General features: G+C 39.5%; 1 protein-coding gene across 1 annotated transcript; it reads right to left on the reverse strand.

Moving 5' to 3' along the window:
- Nucleotides 1-738: 738 nt before the first annotated feature.
- On the reverse strand, nucleotides 739-27013 carry LOC117294474 (lateral signaling target protein 2 homolog). Its single transcript, XM_033776896.1, has 12 exons — nucleotides 26791-27013; nucleotides 15258-15411; nucleotides 13325-13449; nucleotides 10468-10617; nucleotides 8276-8418; nucleotides 7095-7184; nucleotides 6569-6670; nucleotides 4689-6041; nucleotides 4351-4505; nucleotides 3504-4067; nucleotides 2404-2507; nucleotides 739-2267 (listed from the first exon to the last, which is right to left on the reverse strand). The coding sequence occupies exons 1-12, from the start codon at nucleotides 26824-26826 to the stop codon at nucleotides 2151-2153; spliced, it is 3093 nt and encodes a 1030-aa protein (XP_033632787.1). The 5' UTR covers nucleotides 26827-27013; the 3' UTR covers nucleotides 739-2150.
- Nucleotides 27014-27376: the final 363 nt, after the last annotated feature.

Here is a 27376-nt window from a genome sequence, read left to right on the forward strand (position 1 = left end):
AAAGCACAAGCAAAGATTTTATGTAGAGAGTAAGGTTGTGTCTTAAAAAGACACATTCAAGTTACTGAGCAAGAGAGTGCTTTTATTCTTGATAGGTATTTCTCTCTATTTTTGTAGGGATCATGGCTCTGGCCAGGCTTCGAGTACAATTAAGTTGGAAGGAATTATGTCCCAGAGCTCTGTGCAAGTATTGTTCGGTAATATTGTAAATTCTTAGGGCTAGTTCCAAGCGGAGAAAAAAATAGACCAATTTTTAAAAGAAAGAAACAAAAATGTAAGAGGAAAATACAGGTAAAATACGACCAGTCGTTTCACTTCTGTGGGTGAAGAAATTTGAAAGAAACAAAGACGGTTGATATTCAAAGATGAGGAATAAAACAAATTTAAAAAATTGAATCGCACCAATGAGACAAAAATTGTTCGTGTAAATAACCAATTCTGTTGAAATCCCAGAGTAAGTGTTACTAGAGGACATTTTAGCAGTTAACTGTATGCCTTGTGTCCTTAAGCAAGACACTTAACCTTTGCTTTGTCCTTGAGATGGGACGTAAAGCAGCGGGTCCCCCATGTGTTGTGTAAACGCATGTAAAAGAACCCACTGCATTTATTGAAAAGAGAAGGGGTTCTCCCCAGTGTTCCTGGATGTGGCTCCTATATGCACCGTAGCACCTTGTAAACCATTATAAGGTGCTAAATAAATGGGTCTCAGAATTCATCACTGCAATAACCTATCTGTCTGAAAGTTTGTATATACTCAGCGCCTTGAGTACCTTGTTTGGTAGATACGTGCACTATATAAGACTTTGATATTATAAGAACCTCTGACCCGATGACCTCTGACCCAATTGGTCCTGACCCAATGGACTACATTTTTGTGAATGATTGTTCTATAACAAGGACCCTAATATTGTTCAAGCTCATAATTTTTTGTTGATATATTACTATTTTTCTTTTAGTAATAATAGAAAAGTCCTGATAAACGTAAACCAATAAATACTATTGCAATGGAAGTTGCGAGGTAGGACTGAAAAGTTTATGAAGGACTGAAGTTACTGGATTTTTCTGGTGGGGTAATTCGTCATGGGAAGAAGAAAAAAATTATCGCAAAACAATTAACTTAGATTGACGGGACAATTAGTCTGGCCCCCTCTATGTATTTTTTACTATCATTAGTATCCTAAAGGAATACAGGGATATAGATCAAAATGGCCATAGGATGACAGATTATCTATAATATGAATAAGTTCATGTTTAATACTATTAAGATAACTTTTTTCATGTTAACCAGCTGCATTTCAAAATTTATGTTCACAAAACAAAATTAAATATTGTGACAACATTTCAGCATCGGGACTAGCGACGTACATGTATGCATCTTCCTTCTCCCCACACCTCAGGGTGGACCGATCATTCAGAACTATCAACCCCATAGGTAGTACGACTGAACATGTAAACTACATTGTACCTGTGTACTGTGCAGATGCAATTCAAAGAACGACACCAGTTTGCAGGCTGGCATAGCGCATCTATCCTTCAAAACCATACGAATAAAATTCATAGGTCAGACAGTAGGAAGGTTAAGATGTAACAACCACCACGCCCAGCGATACACATTAGATGATGTAGACCTAGTAACTACAAGATAGCACAGGCATCGATTTCCATGATGCTTTCCTCACTCTTGACAAACATGCTCCTCACAAAATGGTGTGCAAAGTACAGTGCCACGGCACAAAGTGGCATGTCCACACGCGATGTAACCTTAAAGCAGCGTAAACAATTGTGTATTTCGCTAACATTTATCCCAGATGTTCACACAAACCCTGAGATACCTTTCTCGCGCAAGATTAAGATGTCCTTACAAACTCAAGACCTAACGAATTTTGCCCTGACGAGACGATACATTCATACAAGCTCAACACTAAAACCGGTGCTCGCCGTACAGACAGGAGACTCTAAAACGGTAAACGCTATTGCAACCTCCTGCAAGGAGAAAGAGCTCATATTGGTTCGAGGTCAAGCAAGGTCGCTCCTACTGGTTACCCTATAAGAGTGTACCCATAATGACCCAATTCAAACCCGCTCTGTGAACACCTCAGTCCAAGCAGAGGGCACACAAGACAGCACCATCGTTAACAGTTTAGATAATTTCAGTGTTGGAATGGAGTAACTTGAAACATGTAGCATCTATTACAGACTCTGACAGGACTCAGCTGACCGTAACGTGGCAATGGAACCGAGTTGGCTGAACAACGATTGCAGAAGATCTATAAAAAATGATAAAATCAAACAAACACTCCAGTTTTATTGAAGAACCAAATTTTTGCACATCACTAACTACATTAACAAAATGTTACTGGTAAATCAAAGATCAATCATGTTATTTGACCAGCTGATTCTTACCCTTCCACAGTTCCGACAGTGATGTTTCCGTCGAAGCATTGTAAATAACGCCTTACATGAGGTACATTCAGTAGCACTGTCATCAGGAACCCACAGTGGTGGATCTACAGGAACGGCAACAAAGTTAGGAGCAAAAGAGAAGAAAAACAAATAAATTTTTTAAAATTTGCTTTCAGCATTTAATTTCTTATAATTAAAGATGCTTAACTTAATAAATTGATAAAATAAATGAGGGGGGTCATTAATTTGTTTAATTCATGATAAAATTGTATGTAATGCGGCCAACGTAGTATAGTGTACTATTTGTAATTCTACCCATTTAAATAAAAGGTTGTTTACTGAGTTTTAATAAGAGTGTATTTTGTAAATATTTTTAGTGTAAACTGCCATAAAACTTTTTATAAACCATTCAATACATGTAGTACTAATCATTATAATACCAACAAATACTGGGTGGAAAAATCCAATGAGTAAATAACACATAGGACAATTGACAATGCATCAGAAAGAAGAAGAACAAAAATAGAGAAAGTAAGAGACTTTTTGACTGAGTACTACAAATTCACCACACATCATACCATATTGCAGGCTAGCATAGTTTATATATATTATTCAAGGACAGTGGTTGATATTGAATAGTTAGACTTGCAGAAGTGGGGTTAAAAACAAGTTAAAAAGCAGTAGACACAATAAGAATGGGCAAAATGCTGATAAAAAGAGATCAATTCTTTATAAACAATAACAACAACAACAACAACAACACAAAATCAGATTCAACAATACATTTGATAAAACATTGTAATAAAAAAATCATTGAGTATAAAATGTTGAATTATGCATCAATCACATTTAATATAATAATGGCAGGATAACATCTGTTGTTTAGTATTCAAAACCTTCAAAACCACATAGGATGAAGAGTCAACAGTAGGTTAAAAAGCAGTAACCAGAATAATAATTTGCAAAATGCTGATTAAAATGGGAGCACTTCTTTATATAACCACATAAAAACATGATTGAAAAAATACATTTCATAAACATCGCAATCATAAACTTGATGAGTTTAGCAAATAAACAAAAACACTGAATGAGACACCCACCTTGGTATGCCGTTGTCCGTCTATTCCGTGAGCCACTCCTGTGTCTCTTTCTCTCTTTTGGCTCAGGGGTGGAGCCGTCGGACACTGTTGACGTCTCAGCCACACATTCAACGACCGCGTCGCAGGATGATGTGCTGCCAGACGGTTCCTGAACCTGGTCGCCAGTTGATGAGGGTCCCTGGTCATCATTTGGGGATTCCCCACTGGCAGAGCTCTTAGAAGCGCTCGACGAGTTCACTATTTCAGAATTTTCATTTGAGAAGACGTCCTCGTTTGAGACTGATCCGTTGGTGGGTGCATTACTCTCGAAATGGACTTTGCCGTTCGGAGGTGATGATTTCTTTTTTGGCGAATGATTGTGGGTTTTTTCGTCGGTGCCTGATGCCGCAATGCCGGCACCCGACGCCTCGTTTATCTGCTCCTCAGCTGGACTGTTGTTTGTTGTTGTGGGAGTACTTTCCTCGATGGGCATGTAGTAAGGTTCAGTGGCACACATTATGAAGACTGTCTTGAGGATGTTGCGCAGATCGCTGGCATAGTTTGTCTGGAGCTGATCAGCAACACCTTCAATCAAAACAAGATCAAATTACTGCAAGGTGGACAATTTGCGGAGAATGGTGTACAAAATGCAGTGGGAAGCAGAGCAATGATATTGGCCCATGATGAGTTATGCCACACTTTCAAACTATTGTGCATCTATTGTGTCAAATGGTAAGTGCAACTTGAACGACTCCATGAAATCGTGCAAATAATTTTTCTGTAAATCGAGCCTACCAAAAAACTGCGACTGTACTTAACATAGTACAGTTGTGCTAAGCAAAACCAAACTCAGCATACATTCACATACCTGCAATACAGACAAAGAGCCTGTGCACAAGATCGCTTGAGCTTCTGAAGTGGGACCTCATCTCCTGTCGAGCGGCAATCTCCGCTGCCTCTATCGCCATGGCGATCTCAAACTCATCATTGTTTTCAGATAGATAGGACGTACTGTCACTGTCACTGATGGACAAAAATCATGACAACTTTCAATGGATGGCAGATTTATTTGATCAATTGCATCGTCAACAACACAGAAATGGCAATTTTTAATATGTTTTTTTTTTAGATTTGCCTAAGAACAAACAAATTTCAGAAATCGACTGAAGTAAAGAAAATATCATGCCTGATTATTATTACAATTACCTTCCATCTGACTCCCACTGATAGCTACACACTTCATCATCCCCTCCACAGCACGATGACGAGCACGAACTGGACGACCCATCATTATCGCCGTCACCATCACCGTCTCCCGGTATCTCCGACTGTACCTTCACCCGCCTCACACCACGACTCCCTTCCACTCGATTTATTGCACTTGCTGAGATGTCACGATTGGGGGTGGATGCGCGGGAGGACTCCTGGTCCGACATGGACGACCGGCGACCGGACCCATGACGAATCCTCTGAAAGAATGAGGTGGGCTCGCTGTGGTTGTTTGGCGATGGGGAATCCAGAGAGTTCTGGCGGATGATTCGAGACGGCGACACAGGCCCCTCCGAGGTGAAATCCAAGTGATGTCTGTTATTTACCGTGGGACTAGTCCTGGCCCCGACGAGGCTCAACTCAGTGCTCGGCTTCCCCTTACCGAAAAACGTTGGGGCAAAGTCACTCCCGTTGGCTGTGGATATAGGTAACGGGCGTTCCCCGTTTGTACTCACCCCTACAGAGTCCTGTAAATGCCCCGTCTCTATTCTAAGCGGGCTTGGGTTTGTTTTACTGCTGTGAGGCACAGTTTCATGACTGTGGACTCTGACGAGTCCACCATCGCCATTCAGTTCAACCTCCACACTGTTCTGGAGCATCGGTGGGACGTTAATGAACAAGTCCATGAGCTCCATCTCTGGGGCTGATCCCAGTCCGCTATCTTCCCTCGTCAGGCGAGGGGGATGATGGGGTCTATCGACCCTGTCCCCGTTCACGACAGGGGGCGCTTCAATCACGGGAGAATTCGTCTCATGATTACTCTCCTGATTTGAATTCCTCAGCGCAAAGAAGTTATTGTTTTTCAAGTCCCCGTTCCCTTCCTCTTCAATCTCATTATACCCATGAGGTGACGACGCCGCCCCTTGCTCCACTACTGCATCAGAATGATTCCTTACAACTTTAACTCCTGATGTTCGCGGCGAAGGAACCCTAGCATCCCTCCCCGAGGCCTCGCAGGGCAACCCCTCCTCCTCGACGCTCAGCGCCTCCTGGGAGAGTTCGTGCCACGACTCGGAGAAGCTCAGTCTCCGCATGAGATCAGCCCCCTCTGGTGTTGACATGAAGCTGGAGCTGATCATGGAGCACTCTGTCATCATGCTGTCGCAAGGTGACAGGCAGATGGAGTCCGGGTTGCGGCTGGTGCGACGTGACCGACCGGAGCGTGGGGTGTCGTAGTTCAGACTCATCTCGTTAAGTTGTTTCTCGATATCTTCCCAGGAGTCTTTGGTGCTGCACAGTGCTTTCTCTAGGAGGATAAGCTCCTCCTCGTGCAATGTTTCCAGTAACTCCCTGTAAATAATAATAATAATAATAATAATATATAGCTATATAAGACCAGCTATAACAAGCAAGTTTTAAGGTTAATTTTGAAGTTGGACATGTTGGAGAAAGTACACAAGGCAATCTACAGGCAACTAGAGAATCCATTTACAGTTGAATATTAACATATTATTCTTGGGGATCGTGACTGATGTGCTACCCAAGTGGTCCTGTAGCACGCACCGCAGTTGGTGGACTCCAAGTTGCCTCGTGTGACAAGGCCCTAAAGCTACACAAAGCACAGTGAACCAAGAGGCATCAAACAGTAGGTAATTTGCTAGGCAGGCAGGCCGAGTGTCAAAGGGTAAAGGTCAATCCCTCTGGATCAGCCACTGTAAGCCTCACCCTGCTAATCATACAAGAGGATTCGACAACCGGTTGCCACCATCAACACAACTGATCCTGTTACATTAAACAGGGTACCAATTATGCCGAAGGGGATTGTTTTGTTTTTTTGAAAAATCACAGGGAGAAAACGTCAAGAAAACAAAACTCACTTTATCTTGAGGAGGAGACCCTGAAATGGTCTAAACAATTCAGATATGTAACGAGAATCCCTCTCCATATTCAACGGTCCACTTGGAAACACAAACAGTCCACTATAAAGAAGAAGAGAAGATATCATCCAGTACAAAGTTATCAATATAAACCACAAGGGAAACTGACCCCCCAAAAAACAGTACAAAGTCCTCAGAAGTAAACAAATCGGTCACAAAATAAAAACCCTTTTGGGAATTTTGTTTTCAATCTCACAAATTTGTGACAGATTATTTGCCTCTTTTCCAATTCTGTGAAAAAAACACAGGCATATTACTTGGGTGGGATTCAAACCCATGACCTATACCACAACCTAGAGCACTTAGGTGTTAGGGTAAAACAAAATCATATTCTTTATCCCTGATGCAAATTCAACATCTATTAAATTGTTATGCAAAACGACTTAACATATCTCCATGTCTTTTTTGGTCACAATTCTTAAACTTTTCTGAAGTTTTTTGCAAACTGTTTTGAACCGTTTCATACCCAACAATAGCGAGTCTTGGTATAGTGAACATCAGCGCCGGGTCATAGTCATCCACTTGATCTTGAGTTACGTAAGCCTTCTTCAATGCCCTGGGAAAGAGGAAAGTGCAACATACATTAATGGTGGGTAAACAGGACTAGACCGTGCAAGTCTTGTGCATAATGCAACTTAGGACCTCTTTGGTCCCATAAGCCTTTTTGAGGTATGGCGGACACAATGCTACAACACTGTAAAGTTGTGGTAAATTTGTGCGTATTGACCATAGAAATAGAACGTATGTTATTCAGTGAAGTGCGCATTTTAGGCGACGCAGCGTTTACACGTAAACCTAATGACCACCAACATGGTGAGCGTGGCATCAGTCGCGTTTACATCGAGTTTACATCAAAAATGCAAGAATGAAATAGCAGAACAAAACAAAAAATTACAATCAAAACTGCATTGTAAATCACAGTGTAATGAACACAGACAAGGCATAATATTTGGACCCAATAAAAACACTATGAACATTTCATACAGTACAAAAGCTGACCTATAATTGCTTTTGTAGACTTCCTAAGGCCTTATACATGTACTATATTAATCTTAACATTTTAGTTGGAAACAAATATTTGAAAATCAGATTTATATATGAATAATATGACATCGCACAGATACACTGTACAAGTCAATAAGGTACTCCTAAAATTGTGAGATTTGGAAAGCTGATATGAATATATAGAACATGTACACTGCCTGGTGAAAATGCCATCTATTCGTGCTATGCCTCAGGTCGGGCACACAACCATAATCAGAGCCCAACAGGGCCCAGATTCATGGCTCAGGCTAACCGCACCATTTCCCAATTACAGGATTATTGCAAACTTTCAGAATGTGCTAGCTATGTAAGCGAAGAATGCTTAAACATAGGGCAAATTTGGTAACGACCCTAAACAAAATTGCATTGTTTTGTATCCCACACCCTACACATATTTGTTATAATATTCCCAATTTAAGCCAAAAAAAACTTGCTTACCTCTGAAATATGCTAACATTAAATGTGAATTGAGTGCCAATTTTACACTTGCGGTAAGCAGAGCCATAAAACTGGGCCCTGTTTGAGATGCACTTGGGATTTTGTTATCATGGCTAAATATTCTAACACCAAGGTGCAAGATAAGAGTGTCATATCGAGACTGACCTGTCCAGAGTCTCACAAAAGAGAACGATGACGTCCTGCTGAGTATCATACTCTCTCGCTGTCTTGACGGGGACCATGGCGCTCACGTAGCTCAACTCGAACTCGGCAAACATCTCATCAAATTTCCTCAGCCCATCCTTCACCTGTGATTAGCGAGAGAGATAGAGAAAAAGCTCTTTAAAGGCAGTGGACGCTATTGGTAACCACTCAAAATATTTATTTACATAAAACCTTTCTTCGTCCGAGTAATGGGGAGAGGTTAATAGTATAAAACATTGTGAGAAACGGCTCCCTTTGAAGTGACGCAGTTTTTGAAAAAGACGTAATTTTCCCAGAATTTGATTTCGAGACCTCAAGTTTAGAATTTGAGGTCTCGAAATCAAGCATCTGAAAGCACACAACTTCGTGTGACAAGGGTGTTTTTTTCTTTTATTATTATCTCGGAACTTCGACAACCGATTGAGCTCAAATTTTCACAGGTTTGTTATTTTATGCAGATGCTGAGATACATCGAGTGAGAAGGCTTGGCCTTTGACAATTACCAATAGTGTTCAGTGTCTTTAAGGGATGAGATTTAAAGAATGTGTAAATTCCTAAACGATGAGTAATGCCAACCGGTACAAAATGTTAACAACATAAGCGTGGATCTCCTTTATATTTTCTGGAACAATGAAACCTATGAAACTTATATTATAGAATGAGTATTTATGGGCGAGGGCATTTTAAACACAATCCAGCTTCTTAAAGCACTGCAGCTGATGCCATTCTCAGCTCTGTGTGCTGAATCTGTCTGACATGAACATCAATAAATCCCTAAAAGCCACCAAACCATCTCCGCTCATCACTATGTAATGCACCATCGCAATCTCATTCTTTTTTGTAGCTCTGTGTAGACATTATTATAGCTGAGGCTTTTTGACCAGAGCAATTTCTCACAATATGATGTTCCCTAAAGGCCATCGTAGAATCCTCCCTCATTACTATGCAAAGCACTCAATGAATATGCAAATCTCATTCTCAGCTTTGAAAACACAGGGCTAAAGCTCTCTGACAACACAAGTTGACTACAATTCGGTTCTCTAAAGGCCAAGGTACTATTAGAGCACTCAATATATGCAGATCAGTTTGGAGCACACACGGCTAAAGCTTTCTTATCTCGCCAGTTTCCCACAATTCATGCTATCTAAAGGCCACCGTACAATCCTTCCTCATTACTATGCAGAGCACCCAATGAATATGCAAATCTTATGCTTCTGACCTGACCTGCTTCTCAAATTACTTAAATCCATCATCAGTGGAGATAACGTCTTATACAGGATGTGATTCTTGAGCTGTCTGACTCAGAGCAGACATTTCATTCATAGCTGTATGTTCTCTAAAGGCCACCATACAATCCTTCCTCATTACTATGCAGAGCACCAAATGAATATGCAAATCTTATGCTTCTGACCTGACCTGCTTCTCACATTACTTAAATCCATCATCAATGGAGATAAAGTCGTATACAGGATGTGATTCTTGAGCTGTCTAACTCAGAGCAGACATTTCATTCATAGCTTGGGATGTGTGTGGCCTTTCGATGAACTCACCGGCAATCTCATTGCAAATTTAGGGGTCATAATAATTTTCCTAATGTAGAGTAACTGTAAGGCGATGATGATTTCCTCTCGGTTTTTCTACACGTCTCTGATCAACATAGATATCAGATTCCCAACATGTCTGATGAATAATCGGTGCAAATAGGCAACGCTCACATGCAATGTGACCAAAAGCCATTCCTAAAATGCATACATTGTATTCCCTGTGTAGCAAATTGGGCAAATAAAAATCAAAATGGACAACATAACATGCATAATTTGCAGGCAACCCTGAAAAAAATTACATCTGCACAACATTTTAGAGACAATAGAAATATAGGGGGAAAAAAACAAAAAACAAGGCCATAGCGGTGTTAGCTGGACTCTCTACTCTACCTAAATACTGCAGGCTGGAACTGGCAGTGGTTTTCAAATTGGTTTTCGATTCCGTTCCCAGTATTTTCTTGTTTATTCTCTGAGCACTTTGCATCATTTGGAAAAGGTGATTTATAAATGTTATTATTATTATTATTATTAAGGGGCGTCGCTAGTAATAACCATAGACCCTAATTCAGACGTGGAGTAAGTAATATAAAAAAGGGTTTAATAGCGCACCTTGTCACTGTAGTGGTTGAGATCCTTGTAGCACTGCTCCCTTAAGATACTTCTTAAGACATCCAAGCTCCTTGTAAGACCTCTTGCTATTGGCCGTAATGCAGCACTCTCTATCTCACGGTTCATAATAGTGGAGCCGGCAGCCAGACACTGGATTAGATTGCATGAGAACAAGGCACAGTTGTATCAAAGACCTGTAAGTTTCTTAAATGGGTAGACTTAAAGGCAGTGGACACTATTGGTAATTACTCAAAATAATTATTGGCATAAAACCTTACTTTGTAACAAGTAATGGGGAGAGGTTGATGGTACAAAACATTGTGAGAAACAGCTCCCTCTGAAGTGTCCTAGTTTTGGAGAAAGGAGTAATTTTCCACGAATTTGATTTCGAGACCTCGAGTTTAGAACTTGAGGTCTCGAAATCAACCATCTAAACGCACACAACTTTGTGTGACAAGGGTGTTTTTTTTCTTCATAGTTATCTTGCAACTCCGACGAACGATCAAGCTCAAATTTGCACAGGTTTGTTATTTTATGCATATGTTGAGATACACCAAGTGAGAAGACTGATCTTTGACAATTACCAATAGTGTACACTGTCTTTAAAGGTACTGTACACTGTACAAGTAGAGTGGACGAAATAGTCGCAGACAGTGTTCATATTATGTGTGGTCAGCCATCGAATAACAAACCTGTGTTATCACACTATCTGAAGGCTCAGATTCTGTTTCCATTATACACAGAATTGGCAACATTCAAGTGTGAAGTAAATGGAAATTTAAGCTTGATTCCGTGGCACGGTACTTGCCCCCCCCCCCCGTCTTCATTGTGTTGTTGGTTTCTCAGGATTAGCATTCCGCACTAACGCTAAAAATAGAAGCCATGTACCCAAATCTCAGACTAAGTGTCAAATTTCACTAACACACGAGCCTGTACATGTCAAAGTTTGATGTTTACTGGCGAGTACTAACTAGTGCCATTTGGCGTGTCCATGATGCGGTGATCCCGTAAACCCTGCTTCATACTTCCTGCACATGCTTCAGGCAAAGCGAATTTGACGTCACAGGCCTATTTTCGCTGCGAATGTTTCTGAAGAGTTGAGCATAGTTCGGTTTTGTGGCATCATAGTTGCTATCGCATTCGAAGGAAGTGTGAATCTGGCTTTAGTGGGTGAATGTTTGTCTGACAGCTGGGTATTTTGAGCAAAAGTGGTGTCATTAGTGTGGAGTGCTTTTCCTTAGAGATCTGTTGTTTGTTTGTGTGGGTTTGTTTTCGCTTTTTTATGGGTGTTTTGGGTCTGTCTCCATGTGTTAAAACCTAACACCAACAATTACCCAAACTTTACAAGGCAACTAGATTTTGATCACTACTTGGAAATTTGTTCTCAGATTACATTCAAGGTTAGTGCATGAATGGAACCCATACAGCCCAGGAATTTGTGTTTCCCAGGCCAGTGCAGCCAGCCATAGCCATTGCTTACACACTGTGTTTAAACAACCCTTTGTAGATGATTTGGTAACGGATTGAAACGCTGTTGTGTCTGTAGTAAAAGCTAAATCTCTACTCACATCAACAATAGCTGGTTTTCTGTAGTTTTCTGAAAGGAGAAGCCTGATGTTTTGATCAGACAATGAGAGTGCTAGTTTCGTCTTTGATGGATAGGCTCAGTTCCATTAGGAAATTGCTTCATTAGACTCTTTTCACAGAGCAAGCGGCCATACATTGCATGAACCAAAAAACTCAAACAGACGCAATATTTAACCCACTTCTGTTTAACAATAGAGCACTATGGTTTAACCAAGAAGCTGAACATCTTGAATTGACAACTTCTGAAATGCTTTTCACATTTTGTAACTGTCAAGCCTGTAATTTCATTTTTGAAGGCAAGTCCATTTTGCAAAGGGCACTTCCTTTGAAAAATCTTAAAGTCAATGGGAAACTTTTAAAGGGGCACCAAGGCCAAGACCCAGGGCAACTTTATGTAATTCCAGGCCAGAAATGATATAAATCACACCACGCAACAGTGAAGATAGTTTAAACCAAAATCTCTATTTAACCCTTGCTTGGTCAGCCATTTACCTGTTGAGCCTCGAATTCAGGACAACAGTGAAAAGAAGCATTATAAACTCTCGCACCCCCTAAAGATTTCTCCATTCTACAACCTACATTGTACTCAGCAGTAACCCTCAATGACCCTCCCCCGCAAAAGAAAAACAAATCCTCTAATAAATTCCCCAGATTCCCAAAACACAATGAAGACAAAAAAGGACGTGGGCATACAATGTACACGCCATGCCACATCAACTAAATGAAACCTACATTTACACATACAAACCTGACTCAGTGACAAACTTCTCTGATCCATGTCGGTGAATGGCCCACATGCCCGCAGGCAACACAACAAATGCCTACCTTTTGTGAGTTGTGAAGTGCCCTACATCTATAATGGGGTCCCTTCATCAACAACAACAAAACAACTTTATATATATATAAAAAAAACATTCCTGCAAGTACTATCTGAAAACACTTTGCACGACCAGAGCTGGCACATTGTAGTATTTAAAGTATTTTTTATTCATTTTAGCCTTTGACAAGGACTCTGCATTATAGGGTTCAAACATGAGGAAATAAACAATTTTGGGGGCATTTAACCCATGTCATATTGGTTGGAAGCAGTGCAACAGCTAAATCTAATTTTGTTTTGTATTCATGAAAGCTTGGAAAATATCACAAAAAGGTTTGTGCTTTCAAAAATAAATGGCTTTGCATGTTAAATATACTGATGTCTGAAATTCCTAAACCATTTCTATCAATTTTTATCTGTTAACATGTTTAATGTGGAGGCAGCTTCACGTACCTCTGCGCCAAACCACAGCTGGCCAGCGAGGCTGTCTTGCAAGACATCGTCAGGGAACTTGGCCCTGAAGTCCCGATTGGCCCTCTCGTTTACTATAGCGTGGTCCATGACCTGTTCCACAATCGCTACAAGGGGAAAAATCAGAGAAAATTATCTCATGTGACATAAAACAACATCTTCATGCTGTGCATCTTAAACAACAGTGTCATATGGCGTGACTTCAGTTCAAATATACACTTTAGGAACCAAACCTATAACTACAGTAAAGGCAAAGTTACACAGGACCCGATAACAAGAACAAACGATAATGATTAAAATGCACGCCCTCGATTAGTTGAAAATCTTTGCACCAAAATGTATCCATATCGTACAAAAATTAGCAATTATCATATTTGTAAGTTTATGCACAGAAAACCATCTCCCCAATATGTAGAACTAGACATCCCCACAGTGTTTATCAAATGTCTGAAAATTGTGCATACAAAATTTAATTATGCCAACCATATGGAACTTTGAAAATGTTTCATACAATATTGGTTTTAAAAAGGACACACACTGTGCACAGTTCATTTTACAGCCCTATTAATTTGTGTTCAATACCCGCAGTGCTTGATGACAGATACATAAAAACAAGTACAATACCGGCTGAACGCTGGGAACTCTCCAAGAATATTGACATGATTAAAAACATCCCCATGTTCTGCGATCATTCATCCTCTTAAGAGCTTGTTACAAATATTTGTTCTTTTATTGATTTAAATGGAGAAGATTATAAACTTGTTCCTTAAAGGGAAAGGGACGTTGATGGAAGACTTAACGTTATTCATCCCCTCAGTTTCAATCCCAGTCGTGCACGGAGGCAACAAAGGCAATTGCCTCCAAGTCCACTGGTCATTGCCTTGGTGCCCTTGAAATGGTCCAGTGACAAAATTTACAATTTCCCCATACATTAAGGGTGCCCTTTACCACGGAGAAAATGCCTTGGTGCTCTTGCCCTTTCAAAAATTAAGCATACACGCCTGCAATCCACACAGTCTAAAAGTAACACTAAAAAATTGAGTGATTATATTTTTATGTGAAAACATCGCAACAGTTTGTTTGATCAGGGACTTTGTATATTTATTGATTCTGGGTTGAAGAAAAATTGACTAGAGCAGAAGTTGAACCAATGACCTCCGGATCAATGGTGAAAATCAGCACAAACCAGGATGACACCAAGACTATCGCAACAGAAAGAAAAGGGTGGTCTGGAGCAGCCTAACGCAGATGCGCGCAACGAGCAACATGCAACTACGCTCTTACTTCCAGGTCAGTAAAATATTGATTGGATTATGTGCAGTCATCACAATAACAACTGTGGGCGATGGAATTGACGTGTAAGCGGTCAATTTATGCAAGTGGGGACGAGTATTTTTGAGTTTCAACTGTAAGTGCTTAAAAAAAAAAGCACCCAAAAAAAACTAGGTGATTTTGCCGGTAAGGCCTTAATGCTGAGCAACTTTTCTCTTTTTTTACATGGACTTAACAAGTCAACAGGGGCCTTCTGCAGTGCAGAGATGAGCAGGATACCAATCACAAATTGTACACATGGCATACCAGTGGTTTTGCTGGTAACCCTATTTTGATAAGCATTATTTTAGTATGCTTAGCTACTTTTTGTGCTGAAATAGCTCTATGAAATCGGGCCCAGGTTTTTACACAACTTATAAAAATCACCAATGCTTCAATTTACATGAAAACATAACACATTAAATCTTGCACCTCTAATCAGAAAACAGTAAGCTTTGCTTCGAGGGGAGACACGCTGCAGTCAGACGAGCTTGTAGGTAATTATGTAATGAATCCAAGCAAAGAAGTTCACAGGAAACACAGCGATCATGCTGACAGGGAACAAATCAACAGCTCCAACCAACAGAAGTGACATCTTACTTACCGAGTACTCTGTCTTGGCACGTTCGGAGTTGATTAACGAGCAGCGTGCATCTCTCCGGGTCTTGCCTGCCGTCAAAGCTGTCCAACTCCTGAGACACCGCGTTAAGCTCCTCATCGCTGAAGTAAAACTGGGCCAGTAGCTGGTTGTCCGTTTTCTGAAAGGTCACAAATTTATAACACAATTAATACACAATTCCGCTGTAATGAAGTTAGTTACAAGAAATCCCTTCGATCCACTAAGCAAAAGCAGCAGTTCTGGCTTATTTCCAACCTTCCGCCCTAGTAGTACATGTACAAGTAGGTAAATAGCAGGACGGCTCTTTTTAGAACTGTGAAGTCTCCAGAATTTTGAAAATCTACTATTCCACAAATTAACTACATGTAAATCAATACCATTAACTTAAAAACAATACAACCAAGAAACATAGCACAATAGTAGGTACATGTATGTGAAAAAATAAACATAACATCCAAGTCTGCAAGATGTTATAAATTTCACTCTAGGGTATAAATCATCAGTTAAAAACCCGTTACTTAGATTCCTTTTTAAAAAGAAAACCAAATTGAAAGCATTTGAGTCGGGCTGTGTTTGTACATTTGTACAAAACCAATAACTTTCATCTGCAATTTTTAAATATTAACTTTTATTGCTTTTATTGTTATCCGACAAGATGATGGATTGGAGATAAGAAACCCGATAACTAATTTTAAAGTTAACCATTTAGACTTGTTATAATCATAACAAGATATTACATACAGTGCTGAAGTACACTGGAAGTGCTAGTCGGCAACAGATGGAGTTTTATTGAAAAAATTAAACCCCCAACTTTTTCTTGACTTTAATTAGCCCTTTTGAGATATGGGATAGGAGTGCACTGTTTGGCAGGGCTGATACTTTATGGAGGCAGCGATTGCCTCTGCTGGAGCGCCCTGGTCATATTGCCTTGGTGCCCTTGAAATGTTCCAGTAGAAATTTACAAATTCCTCATGCCCTTTACCGAGGAGCAAACGGGCCCTAGTTTGGTTTGTGTGTAGTAGGAAGACTAGACAAGTTCACCCAAACTGAATATGCCCGTACAAGACTAGCAAAAAAAAAGAACTGATTTTTGGACAGAGTGGTGTCTGTACTGTCCATGCCATGCGGAGTGTAAACGTGTGTTATTCCACACATTGACCTGGTCTGGCCATCCCTGCAAGACCACTTCATTCATAAACCACAGCTGCGTCCATTGATTGGACCATGGACTATCAACTCATTAAAATAAAATCCCACCAGAAACAAGCTGACCGCAAACCACAACTGACCTCAGCGTTCCACTCTCATAATGAATTGAAACTCTGCTATATATAACAATTGAACTTTGCGGTTCACAATTCTAATGAAAAGACGAAGAAGAAAAAATTACAAACCCCGTCAGCAATTGTTTGTAAACAAACAATCACAACAATCATAGTTTCCTGGAAGCAGTAAATTCTGTAAAATGAAAAAAGGGCCAGGCACACTCCCGTCTTTTATTTACTACCGTTTCTTTTATTCACTGCCATTTCTTTTATGCACTGATCCTGCTTCTTAAAAATCCACTGCCGTTACTTTTATGCACTGACCATTTCTTAAAACCCGCAGTCCAGTTTCTTTTACACACAAATAGTCTGACCTCCCTGTTCTGTGGTCCGGCCGGCCCGATGGTCAATAGAGGTGGACACAATACAAGGTAAACATCTCAGCACAAATGAATAGCTGGTGGCTCTTAGCATCTTACGGATGTCTTTAAATGAAATTTATGAACAAGTGCACCAGTAACGGGTACTGTAAACAACTGGACCCCTACATGTGCAAAGGTTGGATAGTTCTAACATCTCTATCCTTACTCTATGGTTCTAATTGTACATAATAGGGCCCAGTGTAAATGTGCATAAAGTCAGGGTGTACTTTTGGTAACTATTCCAAAAGTTAATGACCATAAAATACTTATTTGGTATTGGTATAGCATTTGAGAGTTGTTGGTATTATAAATACATAATTAGAAAGGACCACCTTTAGAGTACATATTGTAATGAAGTTTTGAAGAATATTTTCAATCCAAAACTTAATATCTGAGAAAATCTTCCGGCAAGAAATACGGTTGATTTACAACTCGTACAGCCCTAGTTTGTCTACTAAGCACACTGCACTTTAAAGTATGTCATTGTCACACTTTTTTGGAACACGTAGCAGACGCACGAGCCATCCGGGGATCAGCAGCTATATTTTCAGTCATAAACTACCTTAATGATACGCCAGGGCTGCTGCCGTATGACCGACATTCACCCTGTGCTTCTCACTGCAATGCAGACTATGTACACACAGTCTGGTGACCCTTAATGTATGAATGCATATAACATTATGTCTGATATTCTACACTAGATGAAAGAAGTGGACTGTTCAAACTAAAGAAAGAAAACTGGGTGTGTTTTTTTGCAATGAAACATAAAAAAGGCAGATACTTGTATCCGCTGTTGAATAATAAATAAATAATCCAATTAATCAATTAAAACACACACGTATAAAACACAACATAATACTATAATTAAAATATCACTGTGTTAATATCTTTGGTTTTCAAGGTGTTTATTTAAAAATTTCCCATTATCATGTGAATGTTTGCAAATTGTTTGCATCATCTGGGTAACAACATTTTGTTTATTCTAAATCATTTTTCTATTTTTCAATAGTGCTTACAATACTGGCATTCAATGCTCACAATACTGGCGCAGGCCTGATACTTCAAGAAGGCAACAGATGCCTTGATGCCCTAGAAATTTACTATTTACTCATAGGGTGCCCTTTGCCAAAGAGAAAATGCCTTGGTGCCCCTGCCCTTTCAAAAATGAAGCATACAGCCCTGCTGGCGTTTCAAAGCTCATCAACCTTTGTACAAAGAGATTTTATAGAGATATGAATGAGATAGTAGAGGAAGCTTGATTGACATTGATATTGTTTTAATGTTTTCTCAAAAAGTAAAGCATTTCATGGATTAATATTTCAAGAGAAGTCTTTCACCATAACCTTCTCTATTAACCCTTTAAGTTATTTGTAAATCTGTGAACTTTTAATTTTGTTTCTGTACCGAAAGTGTTCAATGGCTTTAACCATACATTGTACATTACTAGTAACAACATAGTGTCTACACACGTTTTTATGTGCAGACCCTTTGCTACATGTCTGATCATTGCAAGTGTTTGCGGACTATGAACCGGAAATATTGTACTCATGCCCCAAAAATGGGAACTCGTTCTGATATTTTCTATCTCTAATTGAGCTATCCATATGTGACGCTCGAACTCAAACATCTGTTACAGTCGTCAGGTGTGACCTTCCTTAAGTGCCATACCTTGAGGGGTCAAGGTGTGGATTTTCATGGGCCAGTACGTGAATCCAATCAAACCATATTGTTCATTAACACTGTGTACAGTTTAGACGATATTAGCCGTTCACAATCAGAGAACAATTCCAGGTTTTCAATTAATTAATATTGTTATAAGATCAGATTTTCTGCCGAGGACAGCTATATTAAGGTCATTCTGTGTATGCTACATGTATACAATGCATTGATGGTTGTGTATTATTTTTAAGAATCCACACGCATGGTTGCATACAAGTTCCATTTATTTTAAATACTTTTTTATTTTATTGTGAATTATTTATTCAAAGGTGACCTTAATAAAGCCTTAACAGGGAATCCAAGGTGGCAGGAGCCTTAGGTGCATTAAAAATAGAGGGAACAAAATTGTTTAAATGCTTTGATCCATCTTTTTAATATCTTCACGTTTATTCTGAGATGGGTTTACCAAACTGGAAATCTTTTGAGTGAAAGTATTGGAAAGTCTCCAACATAGTGTTTTGATCACCTCCTGCAGTCGGTAACAGTACAATCATGGAGTGCACCAACAAAAATTTGAGCCATGTGCCCCCCCCCTCTCTATTTACTACACTTGTGGTGGAAGGAAAACAATATTTATGTTTCCGCCATAAGGTTAGGTACACTGTTTCAGTCATTGTCAAAGACGAGTCTCCTCACTTGGTGTATCACAAAGATATTTTCCCTTTAAATAGCTTTAAGTTATTGAAGTTTCCTTTTTTTTAAACACAGCCACTCCCCTACCCCTAACCCAGGCCTGATACTTCATGTTGGCAACGGAGGCGATTGCCTCCGTACCCCTTGCTATTGCCTTGGTGCCCTTGAATGACAGTAGAAATTTACAAATTCCTAATAGGGTGCCCTTCACCAAAGAGAAAATGCCTTGGTGCCCTTGCCCTTTCAAAAACGAGGCATACAGGCCTGCGTAACCCCAACACACTTAATGATGCCGAGTTCCCATTCTATTGGGAAGACCATCCCAACAAACAAATAAAAAAACACCAATCTAAAGGAACAAACCCCATCTTACAAATAGTCATGGCTTCCTTTACAGGGTACGCCCACACATTGGTTTTATGGTTGGTTGGGGGGGGGGGGGGGGTATTTAACGATAGTTTCTTTATCCATAACAGGTCTCTCACAGTGCGTAATTGTTAATCCTGATCATTGGGCACAGACCTTTTTGGAACCATCCGTACCTAATTTCATAGAGCTGCTTAAAAGCACAAAAAGCAGCTAAGCACAACAGAATTATGCTTACCAGAATACCTGCCAAAATACCATGTCACATAGCAGCCTACAACTTGTGACTGGTATCCTGCTCATTTCAGCTTAGCAGAAACGTGTCAAGCAATATATTTTCTGCTTAAGCAGCTCTATGAAATTGTGCCCGAGGATCGAGTACACAGGACCACACCACCTTATCACAACTTGAGAACGGTGCGCCTGGCCACGAAAAGCCACAACACTGTTATGGTATACTTTTCTACGAAAACAAAGTCACAATCGTATAATTCCCGATTCCTGATTTACATTGTAACCCTAACTCCTGGAAACTCTTTTAATCAGCAAACCATGATAACAAGATCCATTCATTCCAACTGCCCAATCCTGTTATCCATGGATGGGCTATATATTCCTTTTATGTTTGTTAGGGTGGTTATCTAACAGAGGTTCATTCACCTTTTTTCACTTTAATCAAACAAACCTTTTCCAAGGTCAGCTACATGTATCCATGGAGGCCTGCTATGAGCTTTTTATCGAGTTAGTTTTAGGAGAGAAGTGAACAGTACACTATTTTTGTTGACAGTAGATTTAGCCAAACTTGTTTACATTAAATGAGGTGGGTTTGGAAATGTCTGTTAATTTCATTAAAAAGTTTACACAATGCATCAAACACTTTCCATCTTGGCTGTGCTGGCTGGCAGCCAAAGGCGCCCTTGCATGCCTGCTTCTCGAACACGTTGTAGCAGCATCCTTCGCAATTCAGCTCTCAGCTGCGAGTAAGGATGATTAGCCCCCCAAATTATTATCAAAATCATATAATAGCCTATTTTAAATGTCCTACTAGATGCATGATTCCTAATATTTTCACAATGCATTGTATACTTAAGGAAACAATAATGTTAATGTGTTACGCATAACTACCAAATTTAACACAATTAGCATGACAGACTCCTAAAGACAGAAAGACTATAACATTTGGCTGAGAGTTGTGCATGGCGCGTATGCGATGGCATATTTCCATCATTTGACCTCAGCGATGGCAACCAATGCAAGGGGTTTATTTAATATCTAAGTAAAAAACAACTGTCTTAGTACACTAAAAAAGATTGAAAACAAGGACATTGTCAAATAACTTGCAAGCCTCATTCTAAATAAACATAAGAACATGAACAAATGTTGCTTCCGTGCCACAACATTGGAATCTTTCCAAGGCAAAACAATGCCAAAGACAACACTATTTTTAGAAGGCCTTCAAGGCCATCTTACATTTCATTGATTACAGTTAAGTAATAAACCAAGCATGCTGGGCCCCAGTGGCCATTGCGGTTTGTTTTGCAACTTGGATTGTTATTGTCATGTGACTGTGTGTGTGACTCAGACCCAGCAAGCTATTTTGAAAATTTTCCATTTGATTTTGGATACTTTGCCCCTTTGGTACAGCGACTATTTAAATAAGACAATGTTATTTAATTTTAATCTTGGCAAGCAACATGTAAACAAGTTTAGCAGCGCCAATATTCGATACAGCTTTTAGCAGGTAAAATGACCAGTCTGTTGACCAAGTGCCCTGTAATTCTCTTAGAAGGTCGTAGTTTTTAGGTGACCTGGGAATCGGAGGAAAATGCCATGACAAAAGAATTGACTGGAATAATGCTTTCGATTGTAGCTACTGGAACGAACGTAATCTGTACATAGAATGTCCTTGCTATTCGCATTGCTGGTTAAACTGTGAATTACAACAAAACTGACAAACCTGGGAATAAACCCTTGAGGGATTATTATTATAATTGAGTTATCAAAATAAAACAGTTTTACACTATGTATGATGATTGGATGCTGCCTTAAATTTGACTCATGTAAGCTTATGTTGTGCAAATGAGACCAGGGGTGGATTTCACAAAGAGTTAGGACTAGTCTTATCTCGAGTTAGGACCAGTTACTCGTCCTAACTTAGGACTATCCATACAATTTGTATATCTCCTAGGCTAGTCCTAAGTTAGGACTAGTCCTAACTCTTTGTGAAATCGACCCCTGGGGTGGAATTCACAAAGGTAGTCCTAACTTAGGACTAGTCCTAGGCAATGCTAAGAGATAGGACCAGTCCTAAGTTAGGACCAGTAACTCATCCTAACTTAGGACTGGTCCTATCTCTTAGCATTGCCTCGGACTAGTCCTAAGTTAGGACTACCTTTGTGAAATCCACCCCTGGCCCAATTTCATACAGCTGGTTGTTAAGCACAGAAGTAGCTAAGCACAACAAAATTATACATTACACAATATGGTTACCAACCATACCATTACCAGTTCACAGTGACTGATAGTCAGATAGGGATACCCTCCTGAAATCTGCTAAGCAGAAAATACTGAAATTGATGAGCAGTATTTTCTGCTTTTACGCACCTATAAAGTTGGACCCTGGTCCTTTTCTGTTATTAAAAATAAACAAAGCTTGGCATTTTTTATCCTTTTTTGAACCTTGGAGAAAGCCAAGTTTTTTTTGTGGGCACCAGCTCTGATCATTTTTGTAAAATTGAAGTTCATGATATTAATTAGTGTCAATTTACATTCATTGAGTGTTGTTTTGAGTTTCATTTTGGTGGACTTGGTGGACAATTGTATTTATAACGAAGCTTTGTAATCAAGTGTTTAAGTTTAGTGGTAATCGGCCTTGTAATGGCTTTACCGACCTAATTTGAAAAATGTGCCAAACCGAAGAGTTCCAGAACCAGAAGCTAACGTTCAACATCGATTTGTTCATTTCCCTTTCATCAGGTTATAGTTCCCTAAAATTCAAATCTATTAATAGAGTGTTATCATAATTTAATAGTCAAAGGGTGTCAACTGCTTTATAGGCCTAGTGTATGTAAATCAGGGAACAGTTTCTCCCACAAATTTTCCATTATAGCAAAATATTAAGACTTTGAATTTTAAGCCTGATATTGGGCTGTGTGAACAAATCCTGCCTGCAGGAAGTCCAGCCGTCCATTTCACCAAACTCTTTAAGTAAGGATGAGTTACTTGTCCTAACTCTAGATAAGACGAGTCCTAACTCTTTGAGAAATCAACCCCAGGCTCTTTTGTTAACATGTGATGTCACGGGTCACATGACCTGTACACATGCCTAAACCATCAGCAGACAAACTAAGCTATCCCAGGATTTAAACAGCTCAAGGTGGTAGATAGATTGAACAAGAACCCACCCCCCCCCCGACAAGGTTAAACCCTCTCTCCAAAAAACAACTTGCTTTGCCAGCATTTATAAATAGAATTCTAACAATCTGCAAGTTTGTGATAAAGAAAAAATTGCTGAGTAGTCATTGTGAAATCTTATGACATCTTCCAAATTATTGTGCAATTGAGCATTTTTCTCAGTGTACACATAGTCCAGTAACTAGCCAGAAATAAGGGCAGTGTATGGGGGTCAATACGGCTTCCCTCATTTTTATCTTTAATGTGTCAACAAAAGCAAACATTGGCATTTATCGTTTCAAAAATGTAAACGCTGAAAAAAAAGTAGTAACGCGATAACTGAAGGATTAAGGCAATTATCTTCAGAAGGAATGTAAGGTTTTGGTTTAACCCGATGACATCATCATCGCCCTATATCAGCAAAGCACACAATTTCGGTTTGTTTACATGGATCCAGCCACAATGGCAGGTTATCGCGTGGATTGTGTTCCAATCTTGTTCGGACCTCTCATTGACTGGCAGGACAAACCTATGGAGTGCTAACATTCCATTTAGTGTAACTCCCCGAAATTCTTGCATCATAAAAATCTCATGGTCATCACTAACAAATAAATTGCTCAACTGATTAAGAGGGGTGTCCTGTTGAATTTTCACTCCCTGCAAAATACTTATCTCTCTAAACTTTGGCTTGATGCCCTACATCATGGACAGGACATTATGTTGCAAGCAACTAAAGCTCGGACAGCACTTCTATTGAGAGACAGTACTAGCAGGTACTAAGCTAGTTTTGCTTTCACTTTCCCATTGCTGCGTGGGAAACAAGCACTGTATTATAAATTGTGTGATTAGATCATATGAACATGAACTTTCTGTACATCATGTAATGTAGAGCCCTGAGTAGGCATGTACAAAAAAATGTACACCTTACTACGTACAGTAGACAGACAGTGTCAGTAGTGTCGTCTTTTAAAGTGTGAATAAACTACTTAAAAAACGCACAAGGCAAAACAGAAGCTGGCCAGGCACACACAGTATTCAGTATCCTATTTCAATGGTTTCTAAATTTCATACATGTACAAAGTAATATGTAGTCTGACGGAGTAGAAGTCAGGAAACCATTTGAATCATAGTAAACACTCAGTATAAATGCTATTTTTGATTTGACGTTTTAATACTTAGTACCTCCTAGGGATATGAATGATGTTACGTGCGCCTAATTCATTACAATGTCAAAAAGGAACTAAGGCACGACAGAGACATTTGACAAGGAAGAGTGAAACCTAACCAGCGATTATATTCACGATGATAATTTAATTTACTCAAACAACAATATTTAAAGCAATAGAACCATTAATAATGCACATGGCAGATTTAATACAATTCAAATGAGAGACCCTAAGATTATAGCTACCGGAAGTTTGATGACTGGGTTCGATGTGCTGGTTACACGGTGCCTCTTCTAAACTGACGTCTGGCACTAGATTGGTACATCTAGGGAGAGCCTCAAACCTGGCATGGGTTTAGGCCATCTAGGAAGAGCCTCAAAACCGGGCGTGGGTTTTAGGCCATCTAGGAAGAGCCTCAAAACCGGGCGTGGGTTTTAGGCCATCGGAGCGCAAGAACCGGGTGGTTCAAGCCATCAACTTGAAGGAGAAAGAGCACAGTTTTGGCTGACTGTCTCTGTGCAAGAACCGGTTGGTTCAAGCCATCAACTTGAAGGAGAAAGAGCACAGTTGTGACTGACTGTCTCTGTAACTGGAATATGGCTGAAACACCAATACTGGACAATGGTGTGGCCGATGGTTGAAGTGGTGACACCCATCAATGTATGAGTTGGGCAGAGCCCCTGGCTGACTCAGTGGTGGCGGAGTGATGAGTGTAACCCAGCAAGAGGCATACCCAGTATTTTATAGGCTAGAAACATCACACAATGCAGTGGGCAATTATACTAAACATTGTGTCCACTGCACATTAATAATAAGTTTGGAGTGTCAACACATTAAGGACACAATGTTACATTATGACCGTTGCATAACATCTAACAATACACATTGTGAAACAGACTGACCTGTTTTGCCAAATACCACAGATGTTCTTAAAGACCAACAAATATGTCATAACAAAAGGAACAGGATAAGGGGGAGAGAAAGCCCATCTGTAACAATGAGTACTAGGTAGCTGTCTTCCTGTGTCAGACCATACATAGCAGGCCGGAACTGAAAACACACTTGTTCACTTAGACTTTCATTGGGTTTCATTATGTTTTGTTTATTCTTCATTTTCTATTGTATAATGTTTTCATTTTGTGTAGGCGCCTTGATCGGTTTTCTGGAAAAGTGCGCATTATAAATCCATATTATTATTATTTTTATTATTTGAGTTTATAATACATTTTATTTACAGGGCCTTTGTCATAACCAAACTAATACAGACGCTCTAAATCAAGTATGTGTCCCCGCCCCCCATGGCTGTACACACAACATTATGACAGAGCTGTGTGTGAACATAAACATCTAAGGTTCCAGGATGTAAAATCCAATCACATGACTTACAATGAATGTGTATAACAAAATCAGGTTTTCCTCATTTCCTAAAAGACTTTGACGGAAAATGAAACTAAAAATCTGTCGACCAAACTCCCTTTTTAGCCATACTTTGTGTCAATGTATGATGTATAAAAATGTGAAAAGGTGCTTGTTTTAGTTTTTCGTCAGCATTGGCATGGAAATTTGACATTCATGAATAATTTTCATTCATATTTTAACAAAATGAGTCTATGAACATCACACACACAAAATGTAAAAGAAAAAAGACAATTGTCGCTGAACATTCACAACGATTGTCTTAACCAATGACAATAGCGAGGTTTAGCTGCACGCTACACAAGCAAAAACGTCAACAAATTGTGTCATTTGTACCTGACGTGGAAAATGGTAATTTCACAAATGCTCGCGTAACACGCAGCTAATAATAAACCTCCCTAAATACACGATATCTCAAAAACGCGACCACCAGTTGAAATTAAATTTTCTCAGGTTTATTTTATTGTACAACAATTCCTCCATGAAACAACTACATTTATAAAGGATTATAACAATTGAAAGGTTCCAAAGGAAAGGAATACATTTACAATGTCTCAAAACTTCTAAACATGTCTAAAAAGAAATAATTATGCGACTGCACTCTGCATTATTTTTGGGATAACTTTCTGTATGGCACCACCACTTTTTCACTAATTTTTACAAAAAGGGATATCTCATTGAGGTAGATTAGCTACTATAGTGGTGGCACAATACGGAAACTTTTCCTAGTTTTGTACAAACCGTATCAACAATTATCAATGTTCAGTTTTTCAGTACACAGATTATCCTTCTGTCTGTCCTTGAATTGAAACCACACTATACATGCTATAAAAAAAAACAGTTAGTGACTTCCTGCAATGCTGAAAATTTATACAAATTCTAAATTATAACGGTAAGTTAGTAGTTGACTTTACCATATCCTTAGCTGCCAACACCCACGCAGCACCTGGCTAGCTAGGCCGGCTTGAAGCTCAAACAAACCGCAGTTATTCTGTGCTGTGTCTACTCGGTCTACTCATCCCATGACCCGATTCACACAGCACTAGTCACGCGGAAATTTTATACACTGAAACATGCTGCTGGATCAGACAACATTTTCTCCGTTTTTTTATCCTAATTACACACACAAAATACTCACTTTTGGTTTGTACAACCACTTGCGTATTGACATCATCTTGAAGCCGAACAGCGCTAGTTAGTTGTCATAATTCCAAGAGAATAATGAGTGGTCGGTATGTGAAAATTCAGACTTTGTGGGCGTTCGGTGCGAGTGTGAAGTCTTTTTCCAGTCAATGGAAATTTATGAAAACATTGCAATGCGTGCTTAAATATGACCCGTGACATTTGTATTGTCTTACCGCTGGTAATCGCTCTAAACACAATAACGCTATGAGATAATACGGGGGACCAGTACCATCCGGTAAATACGGTGTCCGAAAAAGGCCATCGCTCAATTTCATGAACTGTTTAAATAACAATAAAACAAAAAGGATTGTTTGATAAACACACAGTAATGTTTAACAAACAGGGGAATCAGTTATAATAATCTAAATAACAAGATATTTTGGCTGATCACTTTTTTATGCGGAGGAATATTTGTTTTTCTGAGGTAAATAACTTACAAAAAGGCCCAACCCATCCCAGCCAGCTTCAAAAGCACTCCACTGTATGCCAATGTGGCAGAGGGCAACCCGCCCACCCCCCCCCCCCCTGTTTCCATTAAT

This window comes from Asterias rubens, chromosome 9 (genome assembly GCF_902459465.1).
Source record: "Asterias rubens chromosome 9, eAstRub1.3, whole genome shotgun sequence".
NCBI classification, from domain to species: Eukaryota; Metazoa; Echinodermata; class Asteroidea; order Forcipulatida; family Asteriidae; genus Asterias; species Asterias rubens.